General features: G+C 41.1%; 1 protein-coding gene across 1 annotated transcript in view; it reads right to left on the reverse strand.

Annotated features, from left to right (window-relative positions):
- Positions 1 to 14766, reverse strand: part of rxfp2a (relaxin family peptide receptor 2a) — a 66490-nt gene extending 51724 nt beyond the window's left edge. Inside the window, exons 1-2 of the mRNA XM_033609741.2 lie at positions 14471 to 14766; positions 1135 to 1278 (exon numbers count right to left, since the gene is read on the reverse strand). Of these exons, the coding sequence (XP_033465632.1) occupies positions 1135 to 1278; positions 14471 to 14525 (199 nt within the window). The 5' untranslated portion in view covers positions 14526 to 14766. The remainder of the gene's footprint in view (positions 1 to 1134; positions 1279 to 14470) is intronic.
- Between the last annotated feature and the right edge of the window lie 443 nt (positions 14767 to 15209).

Below are 15209 nucleotides of genomic sequence, written 5' to 3' on the forward strand. Positions count from 1 at the left end.
ACAAACACACAACAATTCTCCCCAGAGCCCAGCAACCATCAACAACACAGGACACACTGCAGGTTGTTTTTTCACAGTTACTTTGGTTGTTCCACCATCCGCCATTTCTACTGCTGATAATAGTACCTGCAAAGAACCTAGACTGATTCTCTTTGGTAACTGGGGATAAACAAAACACTGTCTTCTTCCTATTTTGGTTGGGCAACAGTTTACCACTTCATTTGTTTTGTAAACCAAACCATCATGGCATGGCTTATAGGAAACTAATCTAAACACTGATGGTGTCATTGTTCTGCAATCATTATGTTGTGCAATCAACATTTACTTCATAATGATGAGTTAAAGCCAAAAACTTTTTCCTCTTTCAGGTTGGAAATAACCTGGGTTTGTGACTTGGGCTTTGACAGAGTGACAACTTGCACTACGATTTTGTTGGTGAAGATTCGCATCATCCAATAATCACCCATTATAATTTTAAATTCTATATCGTAGGCAACTGGACTTGCTCTAGTTTTTTGAGGACGTTTCATTTTTTTATCCAAGAGGCTTCCTCAGATCTAGAAGAAGCAGAACTAAAGAAGCCTCTTGGATGAAAAATGAAACTTCTTCAAGTCCAGTTGCACTTAGAAATGACAGCTGTTATTATGTTGGAGCTGCTCTCCAGTCTCTTGCCAGGTCACAACGGTGAGTATCAAGTTTAACTGAAAGTTTAAAATTCTCTTGCACAGCTCGGAGCTAATTTGAGAGCTTTGAATTCTTATTTGATTTACTCTCAGCGGCTCACTTGCAAAGGACATGATCAACTCTACCAAATGTGCACTGCTTCTCTTGGCTTCTTTACGATCACCTTGGGGACTCTCGTATATTTACTGGAGGCCACAGCATAGCTGAAGGAAGACTTATTCAAGCAGACACTATATTTTAAAATACTATTCTTTGCTCAACACTGTTGAATGAGGATTTTTGCCCTTGGCATAGTAATGTTAGAGATGTAGAGCATTTGTATTTGTGATGAAGTGCTGTCTGAAGGACTTGCTGTCTTTCACAAACTTGCCCATCCTGTACATTGTGAAGAGGCAAATTTGCTCTTTGATGTACAATGACTTGGGTTTTATTTCCCAAGTAGACACTTACCACAGCTCCACTCATCAGCTCCATTGCGACAGTCTTTGTGTCCGTTACACTGCAAAGCCTGGGGGAGGCACTCACTCAAGTTCCCACAGGGGAAGTGGCCGAGGGGGCATCGAGCTTCTACCTCCATCCTGCTGTCCATCAGCGCTGAGGGAAACATGCAGAAAAGAGAGTGAGATTACACGAAACGTTCTCACAAGTAGCACCAAATTTCAACAGCAGGGAAAAGTGTTACTCAGCAACAAGTCTGTTTTGTCAACAGGACATTTAGTTTCTCTAATTGCTGGCAACAAGTATTAACTATAACTAATTAGGTCACCGCTATTGTGCCATGGTCATGCTCTCATTTTAGCGGCGTTCATATTGACCCTGCTGCTGTGTGATGGCTGCAAATACTTAATAAACTCAGGGGAAAGAGTCGTACACACAGCAACAAACAAAACGAATGTGGACATAGAAACATTTTAGCAAAACCTGGATTACATTCAGTGGCATGAGGAGATATTATTGGTGAGCCTCATTAATGTAACCTTCGCTGACTCCGGCCTTATCGCATTCAAAGCTGTATGTTAACAAAAGCCATCCAAACTGTCTTGTTCGCTCCCTGTCTTATTTATGAGACTCAAATTTCCCCCGTCCTCCTGAACAGGCCATCTCTACTACTACTTCTGTGCCATTCCTTAACTGATATCCTATATTTTGATGCACCCACAACTTGTAAACTAGTGTGACTGAACAGATGATTCATTTATCTCATAGTTTAATAACTTCTCATAAACCGTCCGGATTCATCATTTACCACAGCTTCACAACTCACGTCCAAACACAAGTTAGTCACAAGGCTCTTGCGGTCATAAAGACTTATTATGGCTGTTCATTTACTACAGCCTGTCCTGTCTCTGGCTTGTCAAACAAAGCAGAAACAAGTCCCTCAGTTTTGCCTGCCAGGTAACACAAAGCCCTCACTCACATCTGCATGGGACACATCAAGCATTACTCTCTTCATACTGCAACCCAATATAAACAGACCCGAAAGCTCTTCAGCAAACAATACATGTCAGTGACTGGGCCATTTTTCTAATGACGCCACAAACATTTAAGGGGAAAGTAAAAGTTTTCGCTGCAGGATTGAAAGAGGAACAAGTATGTCATTTTTAAATGTTGATACGGGGTAGCTTGTTGGCAGGTAACTTGTAGGAATTTCTTTGAATATGACCTGGATTTTTCTCTGGGATGTCATCATTAGAATTCTTAGTAATGATTGACATGTTGGAGACAAGCCATTAGCCCTGCACCTGTGTGCTTACATTTTTCTAATAACTTAAGATCCAGACGCTCAGGAGGTTATAAGTGGGTGCCAATGTATCCACAGAGGTCTCTTTCACTCCAAAATAAATGAACCCAGTGATTCAAATTGGCAGAAACCCTGAATGAAGCAGTTTCACGTTAAAAATCACAGTTTAAGTGATGCTGTCCAGCTTGTCGCAGAGGGGCTGCCAACTACGGTGGCCAATGTGAAAATGTGAATGTCCCCATCTGGAGCCAGCATTTGGTTTGTCCAATTTGGGCTACTCTAGAAACATGGCAGCAGACTCCTTAGACAAAGACCTGCTCCCTATGTAAATATAAACAGCTCATTTTAGAGTAACAAACACACAACAATTCTCCCCAGAGCCCAGCAACCATCAACAACACAGGACACACTGCAGGTTGTTTTTTCACAGTTACTTTGGTTGTTCCACTGTCCGCCATTTCTACTGCTGATAATAGTACCTGCAAAGAACCTAGACTGATTCTCTTTGGTAACTGGAGATAAACAAAACACTGTCTTCTTCCTGTTTTGGTTGGGCAACAGTTTACCACTTCATTTGTTTTGTAAACCAAACCATCATGAAAAGACCTGGGGCCTGTATCACGAAGCAGGATTAATGTCTTAGCGAGGTAACTTCAGGGTTAACCCTGGGTTTTCGGTCTCACGAAGCCGGTTCAGTTCTTATCGGGGTAGATCACCATGGTAACTTACTATGAACGGCTATCCTGCTCCGGAGCAGGGTAAGTTCAGGGTTGAATCTGATCCTATAAAAAACACCACCCACTGGCCAATCAGCTGTTCGGAAAAAAAAGACTCCGCTGACAGAAATGCAGCCCAGTCATGACAGGAAGTTTAATTCATTTGATTGATTTTGATTTGAAAGTTTATTTTGAACATTAAAGAAAAGAAAGCAACAACAACAGACAATGAAAAGACTGTTCAAAAAGGAGTGGGAAGAAGTCGAAATGTCATAAGAAAGAAACTGATCATTTGCGGACACTTAATAGCATCATTAATTAGTGCCAACATTTTGTTTTGTTGAAGGAAATGATCCCTGTTAAAGATAATGGGCCTAATTGACAGCTTTGCTGCTGGAAATGTGGAAAGTAGCTTATCATGTCTACACTTCATGGTGTTTGAGGGTTAGGGTTGTTTTTTATAGAGGGAGACTAGGTATATTTCTGCGCAGCTGTTAATTTCTAACACAGCTCAATATCAGGATGATTTTATTCAGACTATCAGTTTGGTGTTGATTTAATTGTGGCGTCAGCTTTAAGTTTATTGTAGCATATATAACGTTATGACAAAGAAGACCAATTTATCAGACGCAATGATATTAGACGATAATTGTAATACACGCAATTCATCTGCGCAGCATTGAGTTCATGGGATTCAAGGGTGTGATCAGTGTCAGATGTACAGGTACAGGTACTGTAGCTACTTGAACCAGTGATGAGTAATTTAACCTACACATCATTTTATTTGCTACCTTGTTTTGTCTTGATTTTTCCCTCTCTCCTCCTCTATTTCTTCTTTCCTGACCCATTTCTTTTTCTTCTCTATCATGTGATTTCATTGATGTTTTGACAGGAGAATTTCTTTGATAAGCTTTTAGTGGCTTCTAACCTCTCCGGCACTTTTCTTTTTTTAATCTTGTAAATTTTATACTGTCTGTTTTTAACATTATGTGCAAATAAACGAATCTAAACTAAAACTAAACATTATTCATCCCGTTATACGTTGCCACGCATGTTTCCTCCTCCTGCAGCTGCCACGGTGTTGGCCTTTTCTGTAATGTTGCTTTTCTCCTCCTCATATTTTAGTAGAATTAATCTCTGATCTTCACGAGAAATACTTTTTTTTCCTCACATACGGTGCTCTGTGAGGACGCTCAGTGACGCTGCGCTTCTCTCATGATTGTGATTGGTCCGCTGCGTGCGCGTTCACGGCTCTTGATAAAGCAACCCTGGGTTGAGTTACCGAGTTGATATCCAGCGTCATGATACCGATTATCCTGATTGCCATTGTTAGGGTTAGTCAACCCAGGATAGGTCTGGGTAACCCAGGAAAGGTTGATCTTGCTTCGTGATACAGGCCCCTGCTCCCTATGTAAATATAAACAGCTCATTTTAGAGTAACAAACACACAACAACTCTCCCCAGAGCCCAGCAACCATCAACAACACAGGACACACTGCAGGTTGTTTTTTCACAGTTACTTTGGTTGTTCCACCGTCCGCCATTTCTACTGCTGATAATAGTACCTGCAAAGAACCTAGACTGATTCTCTTTGGTAACTGGGGATAAACAAAACACTGTCTTCTTCCTGTTTTGGTTGGGCAACAGTTTACCACTTCATTTGTTTTGTAAACCAAACCATCATGAAAAGACCTGGGGCCTGTATCACGAAGCAGGATTAATGTCTTAGCGAGGTAACTTCAGGGTTAACCCTGGGTTTTCGGTCTCACGAAGCCGGTTCAGTTCTTATCGGGGTAGATCACCATGGTAACTTACTCTGAACAGCTATCCTGCTCCGGAGCAGGGTAAGTTCAGGGTTGAATCTGATCCTATAAAAAGCACCACCCACTGGCCAATCAGCTGTTCGGAAAAAATTGACTCCGCTGACAGAAATGCAGCCCAGTCATGACGGGAAGTTTAATTAATTTGATTGATTTTGATTTGAAAGTTTATTTTGAACATTAAAGAAAAGAAAGCAACAACAACAGACAATGAAAAGATTGTTCAAAAAGGAGTGGGAAGAAGTCGAAATTTCATCCCACCCCTTCATAAGAAAGAAACTGATCACTTGCGGACACTTAATAGCACCATTAATTAGTGCCAACATTTTTTTTGTTGGAGGAAATGATCCCTGTTAAAGATAATGGGCCTAACTGACAGCTTTGCTGCTGGAAATGTGGAAAGTAGCTTATCATGTCTACACTTCATGGTGTTTGAGGGATTTTCCTTTTTGTTTTTTAAAGAGGGAGACTAGGTATATTTTTGCACAGCTGTTAATTTCTAACACAGCTCAATATCAGGATGATTTTATTCAGACTATCAATTTGGCGTTTATATGATTTAATTGTGGCGTCAGCTTTAAGCTTTATTGTAGCATATATAACGTTATGACAAAGAAGACCAATTTATCAGACGCAATGATATTAGACGATAATTGTAATGCACGCAATTCATCTGCGCAGCATTGAGTTCATGGGATTCAAGGGTGTGATCAGTGTCAGATGTACAGGTACAGGTACTGTAGCTACTTGAACCAGTGATGAGTAATTTAACCTACACATCATTTTATTTGCTACCTTGTTTTGTCTTGATTTTTCCCTCTCTCCTCCTCTATTTCTTCTTTCCTCACCCGTTTTTTTTTCTTCTCTATTATGTGATTTCATTGATGTTTTGACAGGGGAATTTCTTTGATAAGCTTTTAGTGGCTTCTAACCTCTCCGGCACTTTTCTTTTTTTAATCTTGTAAATTTTATACTGTCTGTTTTTAACATTATGTGCAAATAAACTAATCTAAACTAAAACTAAACATTATTCATCCCGTTATACGTTGCCACGCATGTTTCCTCCTCCTGCAGCTGCCACGGTGTTGGCCTTTTCTGTAATGTTGCTTTTCTCCTCCTCATATTTTAGTAAAATTAATCTCTGATCCTCACGAGAAATACTTTTTTTTCCTCACATACGGTGCTCTGTGAGGACGCTCAGTGACGCTCAGTGACGCTGCACTTCTCTCATGATTGTGATTGGTCCGCTGCGTGCGTGTTCACGGCTCTTGATAAAGCAACCCTGGGTTGAGTTACCGAGTTGATATCCAGCGTCATGATACCGATTATCCTGATTGCCATTGTTAGGGTTAGTCAACCCAGGATAGGTCTGGGTAACCCAGGAAAGGTTGATCTCGCTTCGTGATACAGGCCCCTGCTCCCTATGTAAATATAAACAGCTCATTCTAGAGTAACAAACACACAACAACTCTCCCCAGAGCCCAGCAACCATCAACAACACAGGACACACTGCTGGTTGTTTTCCACAGTTACTTTGGTTGTTCCACCGTCCGCCATTTCTACTGCTGATAATAGTACCTGCAAAGAACCTAGACTGATTCTCTTTGGTAACTGGGGATAAACAAAACACTGTCTTCTTCCTGTTGTGGTTGGGCAACAGTTTACCACTTCATTTGTTTTGTAAACCAAACCATCATGGCATGGCTTATAGGAAACTAATCTAAACACTGATGGTGTCATTGTTCTGCAATCATTATGTTGTGCAATCAACATTTACTTCATAATGATGAGTTAAAGCCAAAAACTTTTTCCTCTTTCAGGTTGGAAATAACCTGGGTTTGTGACTTGGGCTTTGACAGAGTGACAACTTGCACTACGATTTTGTTGATGAAGATTCTCATCATCCAATAATCACCCATTATAATTTGAAATGCTATATCGTAGGCAACTGGACTTGCTCTAGTTTGATGGGGACATTCACGTTTCACATTTCACGTTTTCACATCGGCCACTGTAGTTGGCAGCCCCTCTGCGACAAGCTGGATAGCGTCTATTAAGCTGTGATTTTTAACATGAAACTGCTTCATTCAGGGTTTCTGCCAATTTGAATCACTGGGTTCATTTATTGTGGAGTGAAAGAGACCTCTATGTAAATATAAACAGCTCATTCTAGAGTAACAAACACACAACAATTCTCATTTGCAGGTGATTATACACCAAGGAAAACATACTTATAAGGCTATATTATATTCCATCTCAGTAAACATATTCCCCTAATTCTTACACACTGCACCTTTAAGTATAAAGAGTTTAATCAGGATATAATACAGAACATTTTAAATTTGCATTTAAGTTCTCACACCATCATGTTTTTCTTTCTCTCTCCTTCTTTTTTTCCTTGTTTGTTAGGTGCACATATTTAAAGCTGCCATTTGTGCATGTCCAATGCTGGAATTACTATCTATAAACTTGTACCCCAAGGCCTAAACACACAAACTTTCAGTTAATCCCAAGACCATTCAGCACCACCTGTTCATACCAGTAACAAACAGCTGGCCTGACTGAGGACTCCCCAGGAAGGGTGATGAAGACAAGCAAGCACAGAAGAAGACAGCAAGTTTCCAGGTTAGTAAACAGCAGCACAGGAATGAGATTCACATCCTACACACATAGCTTTCCCTCTTTTAACAGTCAGACAGTGATTAGATGCAGACCAGATTTCACTGCGCTTGTGTTGTACCCTAATGATATGATGCTGTGTGACTTGTCATCTGTTTAACCTCCATGCAATGATTCAGATCTCCAACTGTAAAGACAAATGGTAGGTATACATAATTGAGTTTGGTGACCTCTGCAGGGAATCTGTTTCAGGCTTTGTAAATGGAAACCTTTTTTTATTAAATCTAAATTGTATAAAGTGCATGCACGTATAATACTCAGGAGCTCCACTCTGATCGTTGCTTTGCGTCTTGTAATTATGCAAAATACTGCACAATGAATTCTAATTTTCAACAGCAAAACAGAAAATGAAATGAGCTGTCAAGAGTTTTAAATTATCATCAGAACTTACCAACAATGAAATTGTTGAGAGAACTTACTTTATGAGGCTTTATGAGGCAGACAGAACAAGTACAGACGTTATTAAAGCGGCCCTGCCTCCAAGCAGTGGAGATAAACACTCGTTTCACCACAAAATAAGCTTTAAAACTCTGTGAGAAAGTGTGTAAGAGCACTTGTTCCTTAATGTAATTTTCAAACTGCCATCATGGTGAGGGAAAAACTACTGCTGTCGTGTGTGAAGAGTTTAATGAATGGGAGACATAGAATAAGTGTGAATACAAAACAATAAAACAATGGCGTTTCTAAAGTCAGCCAAGTTCCATCTTTCATGTTCTCTCTCTGATTTTTTTGACTTCAGTGGTGATTACAGCACCTACTGTCATGTGCTGTGACCACAGCACACAGCTGAACACACAGTTCTCATGACATTTCTAAAGGCTACTCTCTGTTAGTCAGCAGGTCTCTGATAAGTTGCAATATCTAAATGAAACAAGAAATTTTCTTCTTCTGTTTGATCTGTAACTCGTGTGTTTTTATCCTTTCTCAACTTCACTCAGGATTCTTCATTTTAGTTTTATTCTTTACACATTCATACACATATTGAGTAACAGCATGAGTGACTGTGTAGACGGTCGTATGGCCTCCGCAGTCTGACCTTTTAATCCACGAACAGACCGGAACACAGACATAAATCTGTCGAGATTTAACCTGAGTTGTGCCTGCAGTACTTCAGCTACATAAAAGAGTCCCTGTTTGACAGCATGCAACAAATGAAAACAGACACACCAGAGGAGTACACTGAGTCCTGTGGCGCTGCAGAACAAAGGAACAAGTGTGGTCAATCTTAAATGTTTATCACCAAGAAAGTCTCAATGTTTTAGTAATGTGATTCACTGTTTATGTATTCATAGGGCTAATTTGGTATTCATAGAGTCATAGAGCCCTGGAGCAATACCCAAAATTGGTTTGATTTTTATACCCATTTATCCTGGTCAGGGTGGTGTCACCCCGCAAAACGAAACGCATGACGTCAAGTGTACAAGTCTACACACACACTGCATAACTTATTTACTCCTAGAGGTTTGAAAAACACCTTAATGTAAGACTGTTTGGCAACTTCATTTTCCTAAGTGTGCATTTCAGACAAATGTGACAAATGCAAACTATAGGTGTTTGGACAGCATACTGCATTTGAAATTAAACACTGAGCTCGAGGTTAAAGTGCTGACATCCTCAAAACTGAGAGTCAGCACTTCACCTCTGTAATCACAGTTTTATTGCAAACCCAATGTGCTGGAGAACAAAGATATGTGTGCAAATCTGTTTGTTCTCATAAGCAGTGTCAACGAGAGCAACGGTGCTGAACACAGAGGATGGGGATAACTGCTCAGTACATCACCCGGACGGAGCTACCAGGCTGTGACAGCTTCATCCTGCCGCAGGACATTAGACTGTTAAACTCAATAGCTCCTGAGCTCATCACTTGACCCTGCCACTTTACCGTCATGTACTTCTACATAACTGTCATATACACACTACTCATTTACATTCACTACATTCCTGATAACATTGAATTTGACTCTTGCTTTATACATATAGTTGTTATATACACAAGTACATTGTTGGAAGGTGCCTAAGACCCAAAGTTGTCAATGGCAACGACTGTTTTGGTACTTGTTGTGCATTTGACAACACATAACTTGAAACTTGGGATGATAAAGAAATTGCAGCACTCATAAAAAGGTCATCTGCGGATAAATGATAAATAACTCACAGAAAGGCGCACATGCTCAAGAGAAAGTGACTGAAATAAGAGCAAACATCTGAACAAAGGAAACTGTCAATGAACAAGACTGAAAACAGACAGATCCAAATCAGGCAGTATATTATTTCCTCTGGACACATAGATGTCTCTCAGTTATCAGCCCCAGTTTATGGGTTTTATCTTTCTAGTGATGTAGGGCAAGTGCCTTTATGATGTGGTCTCACAAAATGTCCTCTGAGATCTCCGGCAACATCATCTCATGGAAGTAAATGTCTTATTGTTTATCTTGGCTGCAAACCTAATTTCCGTGGGACAATAAAGCTGAATGGAACTGAATTAAATGTGAAGCCTGCATTTTTCCATGCAGTGCTATTGATAAACACCACTTTGAGCTCAGTTTAAGAAAAAAAAAAAGCTTCATGTTAAGTTTGATTTGTAAATGTTTAAAAAGAGAATTAATGAATGTTTATATTTGGTTCATTACAGCTACAAGCTTAACTGTAGTATTTAAAGGTGCCCTGTGGCGCTAACATCTGAAATACACATATAGATAACTATGACGGCATATTAGAGCCATTGTATGTTAAAAAAGAGCTGGGTCAGACAGGTAATATTCCAATTAAAGAACAAACAAACAAACAAACAAACAAACAAAAATAAACAGAATTTCTGTGATTGAAGTCCCACATTTACAAGATAAACTGTACGGTACCCCAGGGGCGAAAATCCCATTTCATAGTTGGGGGGGACAATAAACAGTAAAATTTTAGAGAATAATTCCAGGGGGGGACAAGGACAAAAAGTTGTAGCCTGTCTTTTATACAGCATCTTTTACCACAATTTGACGCTTTAATCTTCTCTTTATCTCTCCAACAGGCAGAGTGAATGTCTATACTTATGAGAAATTGCTTAACAACTAAACATTTCCTGCAATTAAACTGGTAAACTGGTTTATAAACAGTGTGCTGTCAGATCTGCCGCTGCGCACCTCACAACCGTGCGTAATAGTCGCGCATAATGACCGCTCCTCGTCAGTTAGGCTGCACGTCTTTCATGTTTGTCTCACTGACAGGTGGAGAGCCTACAGACAGGTACCCATTGCTCCGCCACTGACTGCTCTTGTCCTGTCCTCTCCCTCTTCTTTCTCTCCTGTCCTCTCTATCACTAAACTCTGAGCTTAATCATTAGCTTTTAGCTCAGCAGCACTCGTAATTGAGTAGGCTTTTGAACAATGCAGGAGAAATGTTGCAGACAGTTTATATTAGCAGCCTGGGCCTGGGGCTTGTTGTAACAGTAAATGGGATGTGTTGTAACTTGTGTAAATTAAACTGTGTCTGTGTGAGTGAACATCTTACCCTGCGATGCGCGATGTGGACAGCGGTTCCAGCCACACGCTGTTGGTGCTGCCAAGAAGCCCCGCCCGTTGGAAAGAGTGTGGGATATACCACTACTAGGAATGGGAGGGGGGGACTAAATCTTTTAAGATTTAAATAGCACATTATTGGGCGATTATAATGAGCACCGCTTACATTGTGCTTTCAATAAATACTACTGCATTGTTCAAAAATTATTAATTGTGTCTCAAATGATTCTAGGGGGGTACAGCTTTACTGAAAGGGGAATCATGTCCCCCCTGTCCCCCCCGGGATTTCCTCCCCTGTGGTACCCGTCATTACACCATTACAGTTTTACTATGTGGTTTGGGTTAGCAGCGTGAATTCATTGCTAATTTTACAGGTTTCCTTCTTCTCATAAATTTGTGACATTAATGTCAAAGAATCTCTGACCTTTGTACCTTATAAGTTTCCGACTTTAAATTCAGAAATTCTGACTTTTTTATTGGAATATTATCTCCACCAGCTCCATATTTTTTTAACTTACAATGGCCCTGACATTGTGGTGAAGAGGGAGCTGAGCTGAAAGGCGAATCTTTCGATTTACTGGTCCAGCAATGTCTCAACCCTCACCTATGGTCATGAGCTCTGGGTAGTGACCGAAAGAATAAGATCGCGGATACAAGAATACTCAAATGAGTTTCCTCCATGGGGTGGCTGGGCTCAGCCTTAGAGATAGGGTATGGAGCTCAGACATCCAGAGGGAGCTCGGAGTAGAGCCGCTGCTCCCTCATGTCGAAAGTGGTCAGTTGAGGCGGTTCGGGCATCTGATCAGGATGCCTCCTGGGCACCTCCTGTTGGAGGTGTTCAGGGCACTTCCCACTGGTAGAATGCCTGGGGGCAGACCCAAAACACGCCAGAGGGACTATGTATCTCATCTGGCCTGGGAACACCTTGGGGTCGCCCAGGAGAAGCTGGAAAGTGTTGCTGGGGAGAGGGACGTCTGGGGTGCTTTGCATGGGCTGCTGCCCCCACGACCCAGTCCCAAATATGCGTATAAAAATGGATGGAGGCCCTGACATGTCGTTGTAAACAACAGTAACATTAAAAAAAAAGTAATTGTAATACTCACTGCCTGCAGGTGGTGCAAGTGTTAAAACTGCAGCTGCTATTCTTTTCCTTATGTGTAGGTGGTGTCATCACCATGTCTACATCTGCAGGTCTAAACTGTTGCTGCTGTTACTATAAGTGGTGTAGGTGGTAATTTTCAGACCTGGTCTGACAATGAGAGAAAGCGCCCCCCCCCCCCCACCCCACCCGCCCCGCAGCCTGCTTTGAGTTAATTTGTGGGTTTGTGAGAGGCTTTATAATATTTCAGTGTATTGTAATGGATATAATCCATTCCAGACTGCTCCATTTGACCAAAATAAAAATGACAATTATTAACACCATCTGCTAAAGCTTCCACCACTGAGACAGTAACAGATAAGATTTTTTATATCAACCTACCAGTGACTCAAAAGTCTTCCCAGCCACCAAGAGCAGATTCAGTTTAACACAACACCTCTCTCAGAGGCAGAGAACCTTTTCACATGAAGACTGAAGCCAAGAAATAACAAGAAAACCTGACATCCTGCCAGCCGCTGTGGCCCGCCAGTCTGGAGGATGCTCGCACCAAGGCTGATGGGTGCTCATTACAACTCTTCTATTCAGCAATCAATCAGACAAATATCACACTATACTATAATATCATCAGTCAGGAGTACTGAATAACTACCAGGCAACCAGAAATTATCTAATCATCTTGATGGTTGACTGAATCCTGCTCCTCACTCTGCTGCACTGGGATCACTGGGAACAGTTCAAGTCTCTAAAATGGACTGACTGCCCTCTCTCCCTGAAAACAGGAAAGACTCGACCTGCTAGATGTCAGCAATCATCTCTGCATATTCTGTAATTTGTTGTTAGCTGACATGAACTGATGGTCGACTGAGCTGAGTGTCTATAGGGGACTCTTCCTCACTGACAGTGCCAAAAAATGTAATAGCGTTTGTGCCTCTGTGACAGAAATCATCCCTGACAATGAATTAAAGATGTCCTCTGTCACTCTATTGGAAAAAAACTTGACTTGTAATAGCTTCTTGAATTTATTCAGAAAAATCAGTTCTTTAAATAAGATTAGCATTCCTGACTGAGATGTTGAGATGCAGCAGAGAGGCACTGAAATGCTGGTGTAGTCTCTACTGTCTGCTGATTACTGACTGGTGCATTTTGCTTCGTTGTGTTGATTTGTGCTCTTTGTTCTTTTTTTATTTTCCCGTCTGGTGATTTTTGTGTATAAGTCTTTAGTAATAATCTTTTACAGTTCTTAGTCTTATTGAGCCTGGATGATCACTGTGAATGTCAAGTGATATTAAAAAGCAAAAAACAGAGTTTACAAAGACATTTCGATTAACACAAAGACCTGTGCATCAAAGCGTGCCACCGATCACAACTAACTTCTTATAAACTGCGTAAGGAATCGTCTTCCCATGATCATATTAACTGAACAACAACAACAACAACAACAGGCACTGCACCACAGTTGGAACAATTCAACACCAACAGTCCATGTCACAACTTCGAGCTTGTCTGTCTGTGAAATGTTTATACAGACCTCACTCTCACATTTCTGACACAAGAGTAGATGTGAAGATGAGTCACTGACTGGGAGGTGGAGAGACTGTGTGTGGGCCTGAATAAATAAGATATGAATATTGAATCCCCCCCCAGTCTGGGAAACCCTCTTTGACAGCAAAATCTGGAAGACTGAGATGTGACAGAGAAACATTGTTGGTCTCATGTCCCCTATGTACTTAATTATGAATTTTATCAATAGTTAATGATTTAAACCAAAGCCAATCTCCAGACAGTGGTCATACCACAGCCTATTTCATCACCAGCAGCGGACCGGTCCAACTCTAGTATCTACAGACCTTATTTAGTGCTAACTATCCACTGAGGATTTTAAAACATGAAGAGCCCTCAGCTTACTGTGGAGTTAATATTGATTTATTGACAGTTTAATTCTGCACAATTGTCTCTTCCTCTGAGGTCAGTGTTCATTCATGAAAGCACCTTGAACCACTTGATAAAAACAAATCCTGTGATAAAAAATAGGGAAACTGCCTGTAACCATAATATAAATAAAATACATCCTGTAGCCTAATAATTGCATTCATAAAACATGATGCATAACAAATATTACAAAAAGACTCCAGTGATGCAACAGCATTAAAAATAAGTGCTCTACACTGTATCATCTCAAAAGAATAGTCATGTCACCTCCTCCTTCCTTCATTTCTCTTTACCTCTGATCTCAGTATGGGTCAGGTGGAACAGCAAAAAGATGACAGGTACTTCCATCCTGAGGCTCAGAAGTTTCACTGCGCTCAGGTCGCTCCGGCTATAAATCCTCAGACCGATCCACAATCAGTGAAAACCTGCCAGTCGACAGAAAAGTCAGCAGCAGAAGTCCAAATCAGTCCAAAGTGTTAAAGCATGTCCGACATTACAAAAAAGGCTGACAGGGCAAACTAAGGCGACGGATGCACCGCGGAAAGCAAAACCGAGCCGGTGCGCACAGACAGCAACATCCTCTCCACACTGTCCTCCTCGGAGCTCTGTGCACACTCTTCTGTGAGCCACCGTATCCTCCTCCTCATCCTCTTTCTGCTGCTTCTGCTGCTCCTCCTCCTCCTCCTCCTCTCTCTCTCTCTCTCTTCCTCACTCTGTTACACACATTCACACACCAACAGACACTTTCCACCTCCTCTTCCGCAAATTATTTCTATGACACACCTGCTGATGATCACTTCCTGCCACCGGTCCTGAGCCAGGCAAAGTGTGAAGTCAGTCTGCAGCAGCGGTTGAATGTCAAGTCCATTTACTAAAGTACAGCACTGAACAATTTTATCTTTACTTTTTCCGTCTTATGCAACATTATATTTAAACTCCACTGCATTCTGGATGCCAATATTCTACTTACTTACTTACTTTTATCTCAGCCTGTGAACCTTTTTGTCGCTGTCCAGCCCAGTTGCATTGGTG

Source organism: Epinephelus lanceolatus, chromosome 11 (genome assembly GCF_041903045.1).
Source record: "Epinephelus lanceolatus isolate andai-2023 chromosome 11, ASM4190304v1, whole genome shotgun sequence".
In the NCBI taxonomy this organism is placed as follows: domain Eukaryota; kingdom Metazoa; phylum Chordata; class Actinopteri; order Perciformes; family Serranidae; genus Epinephelus; species Epinephelus lanceolatus.